The following is a 22,232-nucleotide window of genomic DNA, read 5'->3' as shown; positions in this document are numbered from 1 at the left end:
AAATTCATCTTGAATTGAATATGTCTTTTCCACGCGAAATGCTAAACAACAAAAATTAACTAGAGACGAATTAAAATTAGTAGGAAATACAATTAAAATACTTCGACATTTTGACCAGCATAAAAGAAAACCGACATTTTACATTATTATATTAAATTATTCGCATCGATCAATTACGGTCGACTTCGTCGGAATGTTTTATATGACAGGACAAATTCTAACTTTAAATATAAATCCTCTCGCTTATGTGGACACTAATCTGAACACATAGAAAAACATAAAAGCTAGCAATAACAAACCCATATTTACACGACCTCTAGCAGCTGACCGCAGCGCAAGGCTGACGATGGTGGCCTAAAATTGAGGAAAATATCCTCCAGTGAAGTCTCGTTTATCGAGAAGCTGCTGATAAGCTCGGAGTGGTCTACCATCAGTGCGGTCATTTGTGAGAAAAGTTCCGACAGTAGTATCGGATCTCGCACAAGGAACTTCAGCATGCCCTGAAAAAAATGAGAATTAGTTAACCTCTCATGGAATCGGATTAAAAAAAGATTTCCACACACATCATGTTCCTCTTTTAGTTCGCATCGGAAGCGGCTGTGAATTTCTGTTATTAGTGCGCAGCTCGGTTCGATATTTCCGTTGCTGAGTTTCAGAATTAGGTTGTAGCCCTTTCCGTACTTCTCTTTCAATCGCTGGATAAATCCTATGCAACGCAATTGCCCACCTACCATAATGGACAAGCGATTGCAAAGTTCCTCACACTCATCCATGCTGTGTGATGTTAGAATAATCGTTTGGTCGAGTCTCTGGAGCGCTTTTATCCTACTCCACACGAAGTGTCTCGATTTCGGATCAACACCCGTAGTTGGCTCATCTAGAAACACAATCGACGGATTACCCAACATCGCGAGAACTGTATTAACCTTGCGTTTTGTTCCACCCGAACACTCATTTATTCTACTGTGGGCAAATGACAAAATGTCGAGATCAGTTAGCCACCGGTTAATGAGATTCTCGCGTTCTGGTAATTTCTTCACCATTGCGGTGTAATTTATCAGCTCGTATGGAGTCATAAATTCAAGCAGGGAATCCCCTTGGGGACAATAACCAAACTGTGCTCGATACTCCCTCTCTTTGGCTAGTTTTATGTCACGTTCATTCAAATAAATCGTCCCCTCCGTGATGGGGAGATTCCGGGTGATCATTTGGAATGTACTCGTTTTTCCAGCTCCATTCATGCCGAGCAGTCCGAAGCACTCGCCTCGTTTCACCGCAAAACTTACTCCTCTCACCGCCGGCAACTGCTGGTAGCGCTTCTTCAACCCATGTACCGCAATCGTATACGGAGCAAACTCTTGTGGCTCCTTCGAAACCATCTCGTTCACCATCTTGGACTCGGCGTCAACATCATCGTCAACAGCGCTGCTCATCTCATAGGTAGAATCCGGTTGATCGAAAGCCGTTTTCTTCTGTTTTTTGCTGCGTAGGTTCCGCTTCAGCGATGCGACCATTTCGGCCTTACCATCTAGTAATGCTGCTTTCCTGTAGATATTCTCGATAACCTCATTCAGCACCAATGTGAAAATCACCGCCATGAATGGCATCAAAATGTATACATAGTGCAAATGCAGTTCCTGGATAGCTTCGGGGTCACTGCTGACCGTGTTTGCCTCGATGAGTGCCTTTATTTTGCTCACTTTTTGATTCTCGTAGACCACCCTCAGCGAGTGTTTGAGTGCAAACTCCGGAATGAGATGAAACAGGAGAATCCAACCATCATTTTCACGTATTCGCTCGTAACCATCCGAGAGGAGAAATACTCCGCAAACGCCCACAATCATCAGATAACTCATGAAAGTGACCGCGGTGTCCATCTTATCTACGCACTGGCTGATGATGTAGATCACCAGTAAAGCAGCCAAACCGTACAGTATTAGCACCGCAAGTATTTGGCCATGTTCGGCTCTAGTGAACAATCCTTCGCGATCGATGTTGATGGCGACGAAGAACACCAGCAGGCAGATGAGTACGTGTAGCAGAAAATCTACCAGGAATGTACTTCCCCAGTACACGTAACGATTCACGTTGTGGAGCTGCTTGAAGCCGGACGCCGCCTCTAGGTAAGGTAGTTGGAGATATTGCAGGATGTAGAGCATAAAAACTGCGGGGAAGATAAAATAGTTGGATCAATTAAATCAGCCATCAGTTGGATAATGGATGAATTAATATTTATTGGAAAAAGTACATATTCGAATTATTTTAGTGGTTCCGGATTATTTCTGCCACTACAATCATTACTATCCGTTCGAAGTTCAGCTCATATAACATAGGATTTTTCCTGTGCTACCATTTGGAGTATTCTATGTGTTAAATTTACGAATTCCAAAGATACAGATACAAAAACACAATTCAAAACCTGTTGTTCCCAAAAATCAAGCTCAATCTTCCGTCCGCGCCTCCAGGTACAGCTCCATTAGGGTGTGAAAATGGTCATGTCAAATTTCAAAAACAGACCATTTTGTTTATTGGTCCTAAAAAATGATCTGTGCAAATTTTCAGCTCGATCGGACATGATTTAGGGGTGCCTCAAAGCGCTCAAAGTTTTGATTTTTTTATCCTCGAAAATCTTCCAAGGGGGGAGCAATGGAAATTTGGAAAAACGTCATTTTTTTGGATCAATAAACAAAATGTACATGGTCGTTCCTTTAAATTCGATAATAATTTTATTTCCCAGAAGATCGATTTTCGGCCAAATTTTTTTTTTAGGGATGACACCAGATCTCGACGTTTCATGCATTTTTAAGTCATTTGGCATCGAAAAAAATTACTTTACTAAGCTCCATCCACCTGTTTTCATAAGGCAATTTACTAATTTCCGAAATGGAGAGCTTAACCTTGAACTTGGGTAGAAAAAAAACGGTTCATTTCAGTGAGCGGCTCAGAGTCATGCGCTCAATGAAAAGAGCCGACTCATTTGACGGCTCTTTTCAAAAACTGATTTATTCGAATATGTAAAGGATGGAAGACGTAAAAAATAAAGTTTAAAACAATAATCAGTGCAGAGAGTAGTAAAAATATGTCTTTACTGAAGGTTTTCTCTGATACAGTTATTCATTCGATAACTGGGCGAGAAGGGTTATCGACATTCACTTTTAACTGATCCGGCGGGTAAAACGTCAAATTAAATCGAGGGGAACTTCAGTGAATTGTTTGATTCGCATTGATCGTGAAATTGGATGAACAAAAGGTTTCCACTGGAAGTTTTGCATTGAGTGCGAAAACAGGTATGATATATCATTTGGAGGAATAATTTTTCTGTAAGTTAATCAATGTTTTTGTCATGCGAAAATAATGTGAATTTTTATGACATCTAAAATTACATTCGAGTTTCCCTCACAACAAATCTTCAAACTGAAAATGGCGTCAATTGTTTACAAAATTCTGCTTTTTAACTGGTCCAAAGACCAGTTAACGTTCGCCCAGTTAAACCAGGTTCAGTTATCGAATGATTACTGTATGTTTCCATCACAATAATCTTCATTACATATTTTGATTTTAAAAACATTATCTTTTGAATGTTATCTGCTGATCTACTAGGTCTTCCACTGCAAACTTGTCCTGCTTTCGGAAAAAAAAACCCGCTCAAATGGTACTGAAGTCGCCGGAATACATGATATTTAAAAAAAACGTAAAGCCGCGAATGGATAGATTTGCTTTCATTCCACCAAAACAAAGGGTCGCTTATTCTCAGCAAATATGGCTCCGCTAAATATTTATCTACAATTTCTATTGCAGCAACTTCTGGATCATGTGAGGATCGAAGACTGTCAATCAATGTATCAAACTCCTCCCATATAGATGACAGCGCTTCATGGTGGTTGTGTTTTCTTTGGATGTCATTTTTAGCATCCGTATCAATGACTGGTGTGCATTGTTGTACTTTCTGTTATCCCCAAAACCTTGTTGCATGGAGCGAGGATCTAGCAGTATTGATTAGGCTACTAATTCGTCTGACTAAAGATCTGTAAATCGCTTTTCCAGCTCCGGAATATATTCATTACAGAACTTTTTTATATTCACTAGAACTGATTTCTTTTGATCCATATAGTGTTGAACATTACGAATCTACTAGTCAAGCTCTTTCATTTGATACTAGAGATGATACGGATATCCGGTAACTATCTGGTATTCCGCTAATATTTGCTATTCGGTGACTCTATCCGGCCGGATACCGGATACTAGAAAACAAAATTTTTTTAACTCAAGATAAATCATAACACAACAAGCATATAAACATCATTCAGACGTAAATTAGGTGTGATTACTGACATGTCAGAAATGTTACTAAAGGGCGAACACGAAATTATAACTTTTTTACCATTGGGTAAAAATCAACCAAATTTTGCACACTTTCTCATTGATGTGTATTGTCTACATGCTGTCAAACTCGAAGTCGTGTTTTTCGATTTAACGAAAATGGAGATGAACCAACGCGAGTCGAGAGAACTAATTCTTTCCAAACACCTGGAATTTCCTGACCTGTCGCATCGGCAGTTGGGAAAAATGTTGAGCATTCACCATTCAACCGTCTCCAGAGTGTTGAAGCGGTTCCAGGAGCGGTTGACGTTGGACCACGGCAAAGGAGCTGGAAGAAAACCGGACCGGAGAACAAAAAGACGAAGGGAAAGGTGAAGCGGGTGATTAAAGCAAATTCCAACGTCTCAAGCCGTGATTTGGCTAAAAAGATCGGCATGTCGCAGAGCTACGTCCAGAATGCAAAGAAGAGAGCTGGACTACATACAAACAAGGTACAGAACTTCCCAAACCGCGATGAGCGGCAACAATCGACGGCTAAAACTCGGGCACGGAAGCTCTACGAGAAGATGCTGACAAAATATGGCTACTGTGTGATGGATGACGAAACGTATATAAAAGCCGATTTTAAGCAAATTCCGGGGTTGGAGTTTTTCACCGGCAAGAGCAAGTTCGATGTGGACGACAAATTTAAGAAGAAAATGTCGAAGTTCGCCACCAAATATCTTGCTTGGCAGGCCATCTGCTCTTGCGGACTGAGGAGTGAGCCTTTCGTGACAAAGGGCACAGGAAATGGCGAGATCTACAAATCTGAGTACCTCGAGAAGCGTCTTTTGCCGTTCTTGCAGCAGCACGACGAAGCTCCGCTATTTGGGCAGATTTGGCATCATGCCACTATTATAAAAGGGTCCTGGAGTGGTATGAGGCCAATTCTGTCCATTTTGTTCCAAAGAACATGAACCCGCCAAACTGTCCTGAGCTGCGCCCGGTGGAGCAGTACTGGCCAATAATGAAGCGGGAACTTCGGAAGAGCAAGAAGACAGCCAAAGACGTGAAGGACATGTTAAGAAAATGGATAAAAACTGAGAAACTGGTACCGTATGACACTGTAAAGACTTTGATGGAGGGCATCAAGCGAAAATGCGTTCAATTTTACACTCAAGGCTCCATCGATTAACTTTTCTTTTGATTTTTGAAGTAAATAGATGTATCCTAAAATTTTGGTTTGATTCTAAACATTATAACAAAATTGGCAGGACATTTTCGGTGACGCAATAATTTCGTGTTCACCCTTTATGTGATTAATGTGTTATAATTTTATTATATATTGAATATTATTACTATCAACTCATAACAGTATTAACTGTATAACATTATCCAACATCATCCATGATAAATTATGATGAATGAATAATGAATCTGCAGCAAATCACCGAAAGTTAGTTCTCGTTTTTGTCCAGATACTTTTTTGATGCTGCAACATGCGGAATTACCTCGAATATATAAAAGCCCAACACACGAACCATCAAGTCTAACAGTTGTTAGGTCGTCATATTAGTGAATGTGTCGCCGGTCATAATAATCTCGATTTGTAGTGAAGTATGTGTATCCCCTCTCAGATTACATTACCCTGAAGACAGTTCTAATTTTTTTTAATCTCAATAAAAATAACTGATATGTGCTCCCATTGCCGAATGGTTAGCGTCACACCTAGCATGCCGGTGGTTCCGGTTCGATTCCCGTTCTGGTCGGGGGAATTTTTCTTCAAAGAAATTTCCTCCGACTTTCACTATGGTCACGCGTATTCTAGAGCTTGCCACTCAGAATGCATTCAAGGTGTGCTATTTGGCATAGAAATCTCAACTAAGTACTAATGAAAATGACACAATTAATACAACGTTGAGACGGCGAAGTTCCTCTAGGAACGTTAGTACCATTTAAGAAGAAAAATAACTGATTGCTGTTCTTTAAACACGTAATTCTTACTCTTATTCAACCAGTATTATAATTATTTCAATATACTTACAAAAACAGGTCGGACTCGATTATATATAGTCGACCATTTTTTTTCAACAATTATTTTTTCATTAATGTATGAATGTCAAATATTAATAGAAAAATAGCTTTTTTGTGATTCGATTATGTATTGGATTCGAAAATTAACGTTGAAAGTGAAATTGCGTTTATATATTAGGCTGTCAAAAAAGTCCTGCGGTATTTTTTTTTAAATTTTCATTTGTTCATAAAATTAGTTACAATCATCTGTTTTAAGTCAAATATGCGCCGTTCTGTTCGATGACTTGTTCCCAACGAGATGCCAACTTCATAATACCCCTGTTATAGAAGCTCGCTTCCTTATTGGCAAAAAACTCGGATAGCCAATTTTCACAGGCTTCTTTTGTGGCTAACTTCTGACTACCTAGCTCGTTCGCCATGGACAAAAACAGGTGGTAGTCACTTGGTGCAAGGTCCGGACTATACGGCGGATGCAAAAGAACCTCCCATCCGAGCTCCCGAAGCTTCTGGCGCGTCACCAAAGAAGTGTGTGGCCTGGCGTTGTCCTGATGGAAGACAATGCGGCCTCTGTTTATCAAAGATGGCCTCTTCTTAATGAGTGCTACCTTCAAGCGGTCCAGTTGTTGGCAGTACAGGTCCGAATTGAGCGTTTGGCCATAGGGAAGCAGCTCATAATAGATTATTCCTTGACAATCCCACACAGCAGAACCTTCCTGGCCGTTAATGACGTAACGGTTTGATGACTTATCCCCAGCTCTTGTCCGATGCTACGGCTGCTACTATGCCGGTCTTTCTCGGCTAATTCAGCGATTTTGTCGCAATTTTCGACGACAGGCCTTCCGGAGCGTGGCGCATCTTCGACGACCTCTACACCAGAACGAAAACGTTGAAACCATCGTTGTGCGGTGGAAATGGAAACTGTATCAGGTCCATAAACTGCACAAATTTTATTGGCAGCTTGAGATGCATTTTTGCCTTTGTCATAGTAGTACTGTAAAATATGTCGGATTTTCTCTTTATTTTGCTCCATATTTGCGACACTATAACTCACAACTATAACTCAAAAATAAATATTTGTTCATAATTCCTGACCCGGCGAGCTTTCCCCACCCACAATTGATGTTTTGATTTGAATAATTTCGAACACTCAAGTTCGCACGGAAATTAATGTTATGTACGTGATCTATACTCGCGGTATATAATTTCTTTTTTGGTATATAAACCTAACGCAGACTAAGACGCATCAAACATGTTACTGGCTGTTTAAATCCGCTGCCCCAAATCTTTATTATTTATATATATATACAAGATTTGCTTAAAAAATTACTTTCTAATTATCCATCTTTCCAAAAATGGTTAGGTTTGGCAATGATAGCTAATTTTGCAGCACATCTTGACTCGCGAATCATATCCTCAAAACCGGAGCTTGCCTAAAACTGATGTCGTAAACGGCTAAGAGATTATCTTGAATGTTTATATAAACATATCCAGTTAAAATCATACATTGGGTGCACGAAAAAAGCTGATGGGACGTTGTTGAACGGAAACCGCACTATAAAAGTACCGCGTTATAGGAGGGTTGACTGTATTGTAGAAAAGTTTACATATTTTTAAATTTTGTAAGGTTTTGTTTTTTGTTATGTGAGGTTATGTACTTTCCGCACATAGTTGCTTTAAGGGAGTATTCTAGTCTAGAAATTTGATCAAAAATTTTTTCCTTCATATTTCTGTAGTTTAGGCATTCAAGAATATACCATAGAAAGGACTTATCGAAAATCCTATTATTTACCGAGTTAGAGCCATTTTTGTGATACGGTATCTAACCTTTTACGGCCATAACTATGAACTTCAAACGCGTTTTTCTCGAAACTAGTGTTTTTCAAACTGGCGTACACGATATCTCAAGTTGTACTGAACCGATTAATGTCGAAATTATTTGGATACAATCTGCAGGTATCTCTCTATCGCATGAACCACTCGAAAATATATTTTTTTAAATTTTACTATTTTAAAAAAATCGGGAAACATGTTTTTGACTTATCCGAGGTTCATGCGATAGCGACATCTTCACTGATTCAGAATCTGTTCGATTTTTTTGTTTCAGATAACCAGAAGGGCTGGAATTGTGTACGCCATGACACACCTTTTTTTCAAACCCTCTCACTTCATCAGCTCTTAGCTATTCTAGTTATAAATATTTTTTCTCTGTTCAGTTTTTGTTTTATTGTTAAAAGATAGATGACCAAAAACTGATATAATGGATAGTAAAAAACTCTTCACTAAAATAACCCCTTAAACCTTTTTATGCCCAATAAAGTGATACAAATGGTAATTGGTGGTAGTTAATAGACTAAGCTATCATTTGATGCCAAAACCTCACCATATGGTTGCTTTCCAAAGCCATGAAAAATTAACGAAGTTGACGTTCGATTTTTCGAACGCTTGGCATAAAACGAGTTAAACACTGCCTTCAAGTTTACATTGAAATGGATGATTTCAATTAACAGATAATTTTGAAGAAGAGAGTAACATACTTCATATACTCCATGTTTGACAAAAGACCATAGCTTACTCCTATATCTGATAGACAACGATACTTACCCAATGCTATCGCCTCGGTGAACAAATAAGGCGTCAGAGAATCCACCTGCAGTCTCCGCGTCGAGGGACTGTTCTGTACCTCGACCTCCGCCCGCGGATAGCCGTAGTAATGCAGCAACAAATTGCTTCCGATATTCGCCGCGATTCCGCCGCTGTGCAGCAGATTGTTGTTGTGCAGTATTTTCAAGCTGCGGTCGCTCACATTGAACTCGACGGACGCAACCAACCGGTCGTGGTAGCGAGTCCAATCTTTGCGTGCCTCTTCGAGCAGGACATCCTCTACGTTACGCTCCTCAACAACAACGAGGTCCAAATCTCTGAAGTAGGAGCCATTCTTTATCGACGAGTAATCAATGACGCGATCTTTGTCGTTCAGAACAATCACAGCGAAGGCCCGATCGACTGTCGAGTGGTGCAGAGCGATAGAATCGTAATCAGTTCGATAGTAGCCACCGCTGAGCAGGAAGCAGATGATAGTGGTGAAAATGGGCAGCGCTGACATGAACCCGTAGATGTGAGCATTGCGTTTGATGTGGACGAATTTCTTGTACGCAATCGCTCTCAGCTGGCACAGAAAGAGTATCAGCAGTTCCGGGAAAATTTTCTCGTTCGGTTTCGCGTGGGAATTCGTGGAAAGAGAGCGAGCCTTCATTGGTGCGTCTGGCACATCCAAACTTTGATCGCTTTCAAGCGCTTTGTTATCCGAAGATGAGCTGTTTGAAAGAGAATATAAATAATAATCACAGAAGGGACAGTAAAAAATAAATCTAACTCACTTCAAAAATACTTCCTCAAGCGTGGCATTGGATACACTGATCGAGGCAATCCCGTAATCCTCCTTCTTATCTTCCAAATCCTTCAGCAATGGAGCGTACTGCTCGATGCAAGTGTAGGGTAGCGTTATGGCGAACAGTGGTTCGACAGCAGGCTTTTCTACGGCTCCCGCTATGTGTTCGTTTATGACACCCAATACTTCGTCCCGTTTGAAGTGGTCCTTTTTAAGCAACTTCAACGTGTATCCCTTCCCGTAGTAATGCTTCAGAAAGATCGATGTTCCAAATGAAATCAACTCTCCGTTTTCCATTATCGCAATCCAATCGCCCAGAACATCCGCTTCCTCCATGAAATGTGTAGTGATCAGAATCGTGTGATCTTTTTTAAGCTTCAACAGCACATCCCAGATGTCTCTCCTTGACTCGGGATCCAGTCCCGATGTGGGTTCATCCAGTATCAACAGTTTGGTTCGCCCGATAATTGCATTAGCCAAGCAAAGTCTTCGCTTCATTCCACCGGACAGCTTCGAAAGCACTTCGTCACTCTTGTCCAGCAAGTTGACTTTCTCCAGAATCTCATCCGCTTGCATCGCGGCTTCCTGCATGCTCATTCCACGTATGGCGCCTAAAAATATGAGGTGTTCGCGACAGTTCATATAACCCAACGCAACGTTATGCTGCGGACAGAACCCAATATGCTGCCGATATTCGCTGGGGTTATCCTCCCCATCGATCTCGATTCGCCCGGATGTTCGTGGTGTCATTCCTGTGATAATATTCATTGTGGTAGTCTTGCCGGCTCCATTATGCCCGAGCAGTGCGGTAATACGGTTCTTGTAGATTTTTAGCGACAAATCCTTAACAGCGATACGAGTGCCAAACGATGTCTTGAAAATTTTGTTCAGGTTACTGATTTTAACCACCTTCTCCAAATGATCGCCGTTTTCCATCGCACCTTTGGTACCGTTGGCGTTCTCCTCCGTCAGGCTGGAATCATCCTGACTGTTGTTGATCTTATTACTGCTCTTCTGATAGTATTCTTTCCGGAATAAAAACAACCAATGCTTTGGCGTACCATACTGACCGGGTCGGACGTTGGAAATGTAGAAGCAGAGAAACGCCCAAATTATCGACCCGAGCAGCAGCATCACCAAAACACCAAACAAACTCATTCGTTCATTTCCCGGATAGCCGGCCAAGAACGCATTGATCGTCTCGAAACTGTGGCCAGAATTTTGGTAATCGTGCAAGATCGACACTCCAACCTTGAAACCAGCCATCGGAAAAACTGTGAGGAGCACTTCGAAACGTTTTTGAGCCGACGCAAATATGACCGGTGCAAAATAACATATCGGAGCGATGATCGTCGTAATCGTGACCGATTCCAGCAAAGTGCTTATGAAGAACGTAAAACTTATCGTACAGATCACAAACAGAAGCAGAAGAATGTAAGCGAACACGATCTGTGCAGCTGTCGTTTCCCAAACTTTTGCCAAACACGTGATCGTCATGCAAAGGAGCGCGATGATTCCAAGGTGGGCGTAATTTGCTATGAAAATTGCGATCTCGTTCCAGTAGCTGCAAGGTGTTGCGATTTTTAAATATTCCTTCATCCCGGACGCCTTCTCCTCCACTAGTGGGACCAGCAGTAGGTAAGTGCAGCCAACCGAAATGAACGTTGCCAGCATTAGGCTAACCAGAAAGATTTCCGACGATTCCTGGCTGCGTGCACCACCAACCGGAATGTGCTGGTAGCTGTACTCTGGCAATGATTCCTCCGCCAGACCGGTCCGAATTTGGACAAACGATTTCTCGATGGCGTACTGCAGTGCCAGGAAGCCGCTCTCGAAGTATTCGTTGTGGTTCTTCAGATAGCTTTCGTACAAATTTCGCGAGTAGATTTCCCCGGTGCGGAAGTTGTTATTCTTCGTACGAATCGTGTAGGAAAGATGCGCTGCGGATGAGTTTGGCTCAAACGCGATTGCGTAGAAGTCCTGACTGAACAGCAACGTATGTTCCATCGCGCTGACCGATGGGAAGGATTCCACTCCTGTGGGGGTGAAAGGAAGAGAATACAATCCAAACAAGATAACAGAAGGTCTACACAGCGGCACTTACGATCATAAACAATGAACAGATGCTGTCGGACGTGTTCGATCAACTCCCTAGTGAAGTCATTTTCCGGTGCATAGAATATTTTATTGTAGAGTCCAGTTGGAAAGAATCCTATGAGATCATCCTGAAAGAGGGATGAAAAAGATATCTGTTTTAGTTGTACTTGGATGAATTGAATAAATTAATTATGGGATAATTAACTAATTGATTTGCCCGAATGAAAACTGGTCAAAATAATAGCAATTCGAAAGTCTGGTTAGTGTCACGCATATCAATGTAATGGAGACGAAGTCCTCATCTAAAGAGGATAAGAAACCGAGGCGGTCCCAAGCCGCCGAGGTGATGCAATCCTTTCGCAAGCAAACCTGTGTTCTGCCGATTGCCCGATTAGTTTGAACATAGAGGACGATCCTTCAGTTAGGTCCGACAACACCATTCCTATTGATCATTTCTGGCCGCTTTTGGTCAATCGCATGCTTCAAACGGTCAAGCAGCTCACAGTAGAGAACCGAGTTGAGGGTCTGGCCATAGTTGAGCAGCTCATAGTGGATGATTCCCTTCCAATCCCACCAAACACACAGCAAAACCTTCCTGGCCGTCAATCCAGGCTTGGGGATGGTTTGGGCCGGCTCACCGCGCTTCGATCACGACTTTTTTCGCTTTAGGTTGTCGTATGTGATCCACTTTTCATCACCAGTCACCATCTTCTTCAAAAATGGGTCAACGTCAACTCGTGTGGCACCCATACATCCAGCTTTTTTTGGAATCCAATCTTCTGCAAATGGTTCCAAACGGTTTTATGGTCTATACCCAGGTCCTGGCCAATCGAGCGAGTGCACACATGCCGGTCTACTTGGATGATTTCAACGATTTTATCGGTTTCCACGACGATTGGCCTACCAGTACGGGGTGTATCTTCGACAGCCACTACAGCAGAACGAAATCGATCAAACCAACGCTGTGCTGTGCGAATCGTTACAGTATCGGGTCCATAAACTACACGAATTTTTTCGGCCGCCTTCGTTGCAGTTTTACCTCGCAGGTAGTAAAAAAGTAAAATATGGCGAATTTCTTGCTTGGTGGACTCTATCTTTGACGAGCTTTAAATTGAAACTGAAAAGGACTATCACAATACAGGCAAACTTTTTTTTGTGCGGGGGATAGGGACCGCACAAAACTTCACCAGTAGCTTTAGAAAATCGTGTTCAGTACACATTTTGAAAAAGACGGGTGGGTAATGAAGGGGACATAACCGGAGTGACGTAGGACTATACAAAGGGGACAGCTTTTGTTAAATATATATTTTAAATATATTGTTTTATTTTCTTCTCCTACGTGAATACCTACCTATCTACCTGAAAAATGGATTAGTTTACTGTTTACTCTTTATGAACATGTTGATGGTTCTGAAAAGAACCTTTGGTGTTGTGTTTTTGTTATCACTCGATATTCCCATCTTGTTCGGTTAAACCTTCCTGTTTAGCTATTGCGTTTGCCTCTCGCCACAGCTTTCACAGTTGGAAAATTTCTTCCCATCCAGCTTGTGACATGTTGTTCAGTAAATTACATTTAATACGACGTGCCGGGGAAACACTTTGCCACTCACTGAAACTAATTGTTGCCTTGATGAGCGCCGAACCGAAGCTGCTCTGTTCTTGATGTGGGTTTTCTGATTGTCGTGAGCAGCTTTGCAAGCCAACTCGAGCACTCCGACGGCCGAAAATCTATAATCGCTGTTAGGTATACTGGTGCTCCGGCACCAATCCGTTCGGCCTAGTTACCCTTGCGGAGCAATCAGTGAATGCGACCAACAGAGAACTGGAGACCTGCACGGTTCGAGTGAGACTTTGCCTTTCCCTTAACTTGTCCTTCTTTTGTTACGTCCACGATGCCGATGCCGTACAACCACACGGGTTTACGGTTTGAAAGAAAATAAGATAAAATATCTTGGGGTCCGCGTGTTTTATACTCTAGCGGTACACACTCACAGGATAAAGACAAATCGGCGGACTCAGCCAGAGGGGCGAGTCCAACGAGACGAACGAATGAGCGTTAAAAGGGAGCGATGGCAAAAAAAATACATTCATTACGATTTGTTCGCTCGTTGGATTCACATGCAGGCTAAAAAGGGTCCTTTTCAGGATCACAAAATTATCTTCAATCTAAAGAGTTTATTGTTTTGTTATCACTCGATATCCCCATCTTGTTCGGCTAAACCTTCCTGTTTAGAGATTTGTTGCCACTCGCCACAGCTTTCACAGTTGGAAAATTTCTTCCCATCCAGCTTTGTGACATGTTGTACAGTAAATTATATTTAATGCGACGTGCCGAAGCACCACTCAGTGTCGCATTGGAGGCGAATTTAATCTGTAATTGAACATTTGCGATGACAGTGGTACAGTGTCGACTTTCAATGTGGGGTCATAATTTGGACCCCGAACTCTATGTTTACAAAAATGTCCAGTCGCATTACATGTCCGTCCAATTAGCTAAATGTCGAACTAATTGTAAATTACTGTACTTTCAATCTGGAAACAATTTAAGAATTGGTGAAAATTTAATAATCAGGAAAGTCCCCAACTATCAATAAGCTCAGAACAACTGCCAAATTCACATACTCATCAGATCCTGGCAAACAAATTATGAAAAAATCAATTTGTGTTTTATTATTATTTTGGATAATGTTTTAGAAAGCATTGAACTGTATTTCCTAAACTCTTTTTGGAAGGTTTAATGGCCCTGAAAAGCGCCTTGTTTTATGGAATGGTTCCTATTTAGAAAACTTAGTACTCGTGGTTTTGGAAAAAACCATTTCGAACGCCCTCGATGCCGCCTTGTTCTGGATTTGCCACCAAAGCAGTTTGTATAAAGAACAAACTTTTTTCTTCTGCTACCTGATGCCGTTTTGCGATTGCGTTTGCCACTCGCCACTCGCTGCAACTGCCTGTTGTCTTGATGTCCACCGAACCGAATGTGTTCTGTTCCGAATGCGGGTTTTCTTATCGTCGCGAGCAGCTTTGCCAGCTAACTCGATCACTTCGGTGGCCGAAACTATATAACGCCGGCTAGGTGGACTGGCGCACTTGTACTAACGCGCTCAGCCTAGCTACCCTTGCGGGGAACTTCAAATCAACACGGTTCGAGCGGGATTTTGCCTTTCCCTTCACTTTTCCTCCTTTACCATTTCCAGACATGGCTGCTTGGGTTGGTTTGTTGATGTGTTGTGATGCGAACCGATGTGGTGTACGGTTTGAATGAGAATGATCGTTACGGAAGGAAGGAAGGTCTTGAATTATAGAGACTTTAAACTTTTGCAGTTCATTCGTCTCTAGCCTTGAGAAAGGCCCTTTGAAAACTCTACTCTATTCTACTCCAGCGCTACCACCTCCGCCCTCTTGCCTTGAGAAAGGCACTCGATCCCTCGCCGTCCAGCCCGTCCAGCAACGATGTTGTCCAGTCGGTGTCCACACAAAGAATGGATCGTTACGGCAGCGGAGCGGGGATTTTTAAGCTGACTGGCTGGCTCGAGAATTACGCATGTGTGAGACTGCGACCAATGTTTCGTTCTTTTTTTCTTTTTCCTTTCCAATCGTGCTTCATTCTATTTCGCTGCTGCTCTGGTCGCCCGTTTTGGTCGGTACGATTTGAGGAGCACAAAATGGACCAATCAAAAATGGGCACATAGTGCATTTTGACAATGCTTGATATTTCACAATTATTCAATTATTTATCTCAAGAAAAATGAAATGTTATTCGTTATGATAGATGCGTAGATATATTTCCTATCAATTGATGCAAAAACCTTTGCGATCTATTGAGAAATGCTCGAGTTATAAGCGTTCCAAATCTTGCATTTTTTTCTACTTGTTCAGTGCCTAGATTTCCATTTCACCCCCTATATCGTAGTCCTACGATATAGGGGGTGAAATGCCGTATATATAGTCCTACGTCAAAAAAGACATCTCGTGTTGGAAGACAATTGTTTGAACTAAAGGAAAATTTATTATTCTAGTTAAAACTATTTAAAATATAGGTTGGTAAAATCTAAAACTATTTACATATATTTACAGCCGTGAGTAAATTTGAATTATTAGAAGATCCTACCAACCTAATTAAAAATGTATTCCTAGATTGCAAACCTAACCTAAAATTGAAACTGCGTTAACTAAAAATTTGTACGGAGAAAAACTGTTAATTGTAAGCACTTTGTAATTGATAAAGTAAAAACAATAATATAAATTAAAATATTTACAGCTAAAACTGATCCGAACTAACGCTAGAGTTTTCGTGAGGATCTGCTAAAAGAAAACAGTCACAACACAGTTGTTTTCAACAGTATCCGCCATTCAGATTTTCGTTGCATCCAGCGCCTTTTCATTAGTTATATTATTTTCGCTGATTGCTTTCTTAATACGTTTTTCAACAGCCAGAATTATAAATTAATCGAAAGAAATGGTATAATTTGTTCTGGTTGTGGTTGTGGGAAGATAAAAAAACAATCTTGCATCGACTGAAGACTCTGACTCGAGACGGGACTCAAGTTTCGACGAAGCTTCATTGGCTCTCTGACTCTGCTATTGAAAATATTAATCTGACTTTTCCTGGTTTTCCCGGTTTTCCTGATTGAGTTGCCACCCTGATATCTGCAAAATACCGTCAAAAACAACGCGAATTGGAAGCCGACTTCTTTTGTGTTGTTTACTCTTCTGAAGGACTAACTTCACCTACAAGCAAAAGCAAACAGCGTACTAAGAAATCAAACTATACAAATACATTTTTTTTAGTTTCTGCAATAATCAAAATTCTAATCGGCGGATTGCTTTTTTCCAGATTTGTTACAAAATTCTCTGATATTCTCTGATTTTCCCTGACATTTTTTTTTAATTCCCTGATATTCTCTGATTTTCGAGGTTTTTCAGGTAGTCGACACCCTGTTCCTTTACTTTTACGATTCCTCTGTAATTTTTCATCTGTCGATGCGTCAAGAAATCCATGGAATCCCAGATCATCTTCGCTCCAATGTTATTTGCCAATAAACCATTATTTTAACTTTTCAGACAGTCTCGACTCAATAGAGGCTATCCGCTCAATGGGAGTTGATAAACACTAGAGAAGAAACAGATATCCTGTAACCATCCGTTATCCGGCCTATCCGGCCAATATTTGCTAACCGATCGAATACCGGATATTAGAAAAAAAAATCTATAATTTCTCATTAACGTGAGATAAATCATATTTTTTCAAAAAAAAAATTAACTCATAACATTGATTCATTAACACTATTACCTTTATTATAAAATTTTTAACCGATCGATTACGCTTTGCTTCGTACTCCAGGCTAGCTCCAGAGAACAGCCTTTCACTGTAAATACTACTGCAAGGAGCTAAAGATAACCTCTAGCAAACCATGCCAATTGGGGGTATTGCTTAAAGTTTAATGATCACCAAACGTAAGGAACGTGATTGCGAGGATTAGCGATTAGCAATGGGATTTTCATTTACCACTTCGTTGAAATTGCCCCATAAAACGTCGTGAGCTTCGCGTGTAAGGTTTAATACAATTTCGTCTCTTTTGTTTCATTTAACTTGATTTGTGGTGAAGTATACTCTCTCTCTCAGATTATCGTCCCTGAAGGCACTTCCAAGTGCGATAACGATTGATTGATGTTCTTTGCTATTTTGAATTCTCACTCTCACTGGACTAGTATTAAAATTATTTCAATATATCCATGAAAATTTCATCATTGTAATAGACAATCCTCAACAAATAAAAAATCTGTTCAATATTCCTTGCAGAAAACTTGAAATTCAACCAAGGGATATTCATTCTATACGAACAATTTTATCATAGTTCACCATTTTTACGTAAAAATTTGTTCTTTACTCCCTAAAATGTAATTCTTTGTTTGTTTTTGTATACACATTATTTTTCTCCCAGTTTCATTTTCGCAAATAATGAGCCGATTATCCGGCCATCCGGCCTCGAAGCTTGTCGGATATTCGATATCCGGCCAAACTACTATCAGTTTCATCGCTAGTATAGATACGTAAATCTTGTCTGGGGAGATGTTTGAAGAAGATTTTCGAAATTATCAATCAACAAGGGATCAATGATCTCCCTTATAATGAGAAATCTGTAGGATAATTCTGAGAACCAAAGAGTAAGCGGGCCCTACTTTCCGTGTCGTCCGAAACTTGCCCCATGATTATTGTATCCTTTCCAGTATAAAGATGTAAGACACCTTACCATGCGATTGAGTCATAAATGATACTATGGATGTATCAGAAAAAAGAAACCATCGAAAATGTTGACCATTGTACCGTCGTTGCTAAATCAAGGGCTCTATTATATAAATCGAATCGAGAAATCGATCCAATCACTATCACTATCACACCGAACAAAATTTAGTATTTTGTAAATCGAGATAATCTCTTACCGAGCTCGAGTTTATGTATTGTCAATTGCATACATTTAAGCGTTTCTGAAACGTTTCCCAAAGGAAAATATCAGGGACGGAAACCAAAACAAAATAATTCTCTGAAGATATGCAACAAGCAGACCAATCAACTAGAAAAATTCTGACATTCACATCGATAGCCATCATTCGGTTGATGCAATCGACTTGCTCGGTATCTATAATAGTAAAATCAGGGTCCTGCTACCGCCTATCTCTTCCCGTGTGCTTGGATGGTGCCAACATCTCAGGATTCAAAAAGGGTTGGTGAGCAATTTTACGCCGAGATATCGGGATTCAAAGATTTTCAATGGAATCGGAGCCTGTAAAACTCGCATGGAATTGCCCAAAATGAACATTTAATTTGATGATTCGAAGAACGCTAGTTGTTCTTATGTGCGTTTACTTTCATTCGTCTGAATTGGCGAGCCTTATATTTATATCAAAATGACGTTCATTTAATCACTGAAAATAATTGTTTACTAGCCAACTCTGCCCACAATTTGGCGAAAGAGACCAATTCCTTGTGCACATCTTTCATCTATCCAATCATCCATAAGGCTAGACGTAGTTTGCGTGTACCTTCGTTAAGGTGAAGGTGGAAGCTAGCCACAAATGGCTGCCACAATGGCGCTCATTTCTTTCATCTCCCTCCCTCACCTCTCGCCCGAAAATCAATAATTTTGCGAGACAGTGTGAAGAAAATGATCGTTTTCGCACACTTCCCATCAAGTAATATCAACCAAACTCTAATCGATTACTCACAAGATATTAAATTTTCATCTGCTTTCGCACCGTATAGTGAAGAACGTCGGAAAACTCGAGCAAGTGCTCTGAAAGTTAAATTTTCGTTTTTCAATCTTCTGCAATGGTTTTGTTTGTATTGGTGGAAGCATCGTTATTTTTTCGACACTGATGCCAAACAACATCATCGAAACAGCTATAAAAACCACTCAATAAAATGTTATTCCGGAGTCATAGCGTCCCATGTCATGAAAATCAATAGAATAAAATTGTGTTGATATCAATACAATTATTATTTTTACGTTTAATGGGTCTATAATGTAAGTTTTAGCAACTTTAACATTGGGTAAGAAAATTGTATTGCAGAGCTCGGAACACTGCCACGGCTGCCTATGCTTTCAAAAACAGTAAACGGAAAAGTATTAAATTCAATCTAAATGCCTCGGCCAACGAAGAGAAGGGTTAAGGCTTTCCAACGTGAATATGTGAAAACAATACGATCAACGAAGGAAAATATTAAGGAATTATCAACATCGAGTTACTATGCGGAAGAACTTGTTAATACCAAGGTGCCCCAATTCGCATGTGTTATAAATTTGCTCATGTTACGCTCGCGTATAATCAGAATCATATGCAAATGCACTTTCTATATATATATTTATATTTGCAATTGTTCATCGGAACATATCGTTCATACATTTTACTTTAGTATTGAATTGTTATTTGTTTTTTTTCATATGTATTCAAAGACTCGTGTCAATGAAGCGTCACACAGTCTGATAAGTGAATTGATCTATTTACGTGTGCTTTGCTCTTCTCTCACAAACACTATTACCCCATTTTTACACGAGGGTTTACCTATACTACTACAATGGCTAGCTTCCACCTTCACCTTAAATGGAAAGATTATACAGGCAAACCTTTTTTGTGCGGGGGATAGGGACCGCACAAAAAAGTCGCATAAAAAAAATCGTGCGAAACTTCACCAGTAGCTTTGAAAAATTGTGTTCGGTACACATTTTGAAAAAACCTTTTTTTGTGCGGTAGATAGGCATCGCATAAAAAAAATTTCCCCCAAGAAAATAACTCAAATCCATGCCATTTACCGTTCAATTTCCTTTTGTTTCCCTGCTTTGCAATGCGACACTTTGCCTTTTGAGAGGAGCGGAATGATTTCAGAAGTGGATGATTGAGAAGCAAATATGCTTTTTTCGCACTGAAATGCAAACCATCGAGAAAAACTAAATGGACGGTGTATACTTCTTTTCATACACCGCACAAAAAAATCGCACAAAATAAACCGCACAAGAACAGAAAACCGCACAAAAACAGGTTTTACTGTATCCAGTGCTTTGGCACACATAGAATGATTGGTAAAACATATCGGTTGGTCACGAAAGTCCATGATTCACAGTCAGTGAAGGACAAGAATTGCTAGAATGAATGTAGAAACGAAGACAATAAAACTAATTATCATTTTTGAAAAAAAAAATCACTTAACACAGCGCTCATAAAAATATATATAAGCAGAACTAAGTAGGAACCACATTAAATATCAATAGTAAACAAGATTGATTGCTTAATCTGCATATTGGAAATAGCTGATAGCGTGACATATTTTCTAACTCACAGTCGATAAGCATCTTATTTAGAATACTAACTAATCTGGAATGTGCAATTTAAGGGGTCTACTTGAAATAATCTATCATCCGTTTATAGTCTGTTTACCCTCATTTTTGTCGACTTGCACGTACTTATCCGATTGCAATATATGAACGACGCGAATATGGTAATGAAAGAGCTTTTTTCAGCATCTCGCTCATTTACAAGCCATCTGCAGCATACCAGTACTTTATGGTGTATCAAACAAGGGCTTCGCGTTGCACTAGGTTGTGTAAATGAGATTCGGAGAATTCCAAACTCATTCAAATCTGCTGCCTCAGTTCTTCAATTTTTAAATGGGAAATTTAATCAACTGAAATAAACATCTCCCAGCTATATTTCTGCCAGTCAGCAGAATAAAATGCAACGCCCAGACAACCACCGAACACAAACAATTGAATTACTTCCGCCTTACCCCATACCTGTGAAACAGACGCCGACAGCACCGCCGAATCTTCCGGACTATTTTTGTTAGCTCCTCCTCGTTGAAAGCCCGAGCGGCTGAATGCGTATATCGTTATGACCACAATCGGGAACAATGTGTTCAGCACATTTCGCACCGGATGACGTTGCTTCTCCTTCCAAGCTTTAAACATAAAGATTCTCAACAATCTGGTCCCCGTCATGGTCCAGGATTGCCTTTCACTTTTTCTGTGTACACTCGTCAATTACGCGTTCCCCGTTACTTCTCGGATGGCAATGACAAATAGGACGTTAGTAGTTTTTTAACCGCCAAAGGACGAAGTTTAGCATCGTTCCGTAACTTCCATCGCGATGTAATTCCGATCGAAACTACGATTTGCTTTCACAAGAAAATTGCGAAATTTGATTCCTACTGTTTTCACTTTGTTTTGGCTCGGAACTCTCGAAAGCCACGGATGCGAGCGAGAGGGAGAGTTTGTCCACTCACTTTCAACGTGTGAGTGTGGCAATGTCAAACAGCGGGGTGACGAGAGAATACGTAACGCTTAAGTAAAATAACTTTTTGGCCATCTTTTAATGTTGCAGGTATTGGAGGACAATCAAATTTTCAATTGAAAGAAAAGACTTGCATATTTATATGCAGCAATTTTGTAAAAGACTAATTGATTGATTCTAGTCTAGAAATTAAAAAAATATATCCAAATTGTTTTTCCTTCAGTCCTGTTCAGACATCCAGGAATACACCATAGAAAGAACTTTTCGAAAATCCCATTATTTATCGAGTTATAGCGATTTTATTGATGCGGTACTAATCTAGTACGGCCATAACAATCAACTTCAAATGCGTTTTTCTCGAGACTAGTGTTTTCAAATTGGCGTACACGATATCTCAAGTTTTACGGAACCGATTTATGTCGAATTTATATGAATACAATCTGTATGCATCTCTCTATCGCATGAACCTATAAAAAATCGTAGTTTATTAACTCTTCTCTTTTTTTTTAAATTGGGAAATTTGAGAAAAAAAATTTAACAGTATTGTTTTCTTCAAACGACCGCCATTTCACCAACAAACATGTTTTCGACTTGTCTGAAGTTCATGCGATAGCGGCATCTTTACTGATCC

At 40.3% G+C, this 22,232-nt stretch overlaps 1 protein-coding gene across 1 annotated transcript; it reads right to left on the bottom strand.

Annotated features, from left to right (window-relative positions):
• Window positions 1-132: 132 nt before the first annotated feature.
• LOC129775475 (ATP-binding cassette sub-family A member 2) lies at window positions 133-21,586 on the bottom strand. Its single transcript, XM_055780263.1, has 6 exons — window positions 21,106-21,586; window positions 11,826-11,946; window positions 9,711-11,757; window positions 8,935-9,647; window positions 564-2,164; window positions 133-500 (listed from the first exon to the last, which is right to left on the bottom strand). The coding sequence occupies exons 1-6, from the start codon at window positions 21,307-21,309 to the stop codon at window positions 306-308; spliced, it is 4,881 nt and encodes a 1,626-aa protein (XP_055636238.1). The 5' UTR covers window positions 21,310-21,586; the 3' UTR covers window positions 133-305.
• Between the last annotated feature and the right edge of the window lie 646 nt (window positions 21,587-22,232).

Source organism: Toxorhynchites rutilus, chromosome 3 (assembly GCF_029784135.1).
Source record: "Toxorhynchites rutilus septentrionalis strain SRP chromosome 3, ASM2978413v1, whole genome shotgun sequence".
NCBI classification, from domain to species: Eukaryota; Metazoa; Arthropoda; class Insecta; order Diptera; family Culicidae; genus Toxorhynchites; species Toxorhynchites rutilus.
This window is presented reverse-complemented; position numbering and strand designations above follow the sequence as displayed.

What these genes read in the sequence shown, in the direction of transcription:
- LOC129775475 (XM_055780263.1), bottom strand. Translation starts at nt 21,309, where the DNA reads ATGACGGGGACCAGATTGTTGAGAATCTTTATGTTTAAAGCTTGGAAG. An exon ending in TCTGTTCATTGTTTATGATC is followed by an intron (nt 11,758 to 11,825) that starts GTAAGTGCCGCT and finishes TCACCCCCACAG; the next exon opens with GAGTGGAATCCTTCCCATCG. An exon ending in CACCGAGGCGATAGCATTGG is followed by an intron (nt 2,165 to 8,934) that starts GTAAGTATCGTT and finishes TCTTCCCCGCAG; the next exon opens with TTTTTATGCTCTACATCCTG.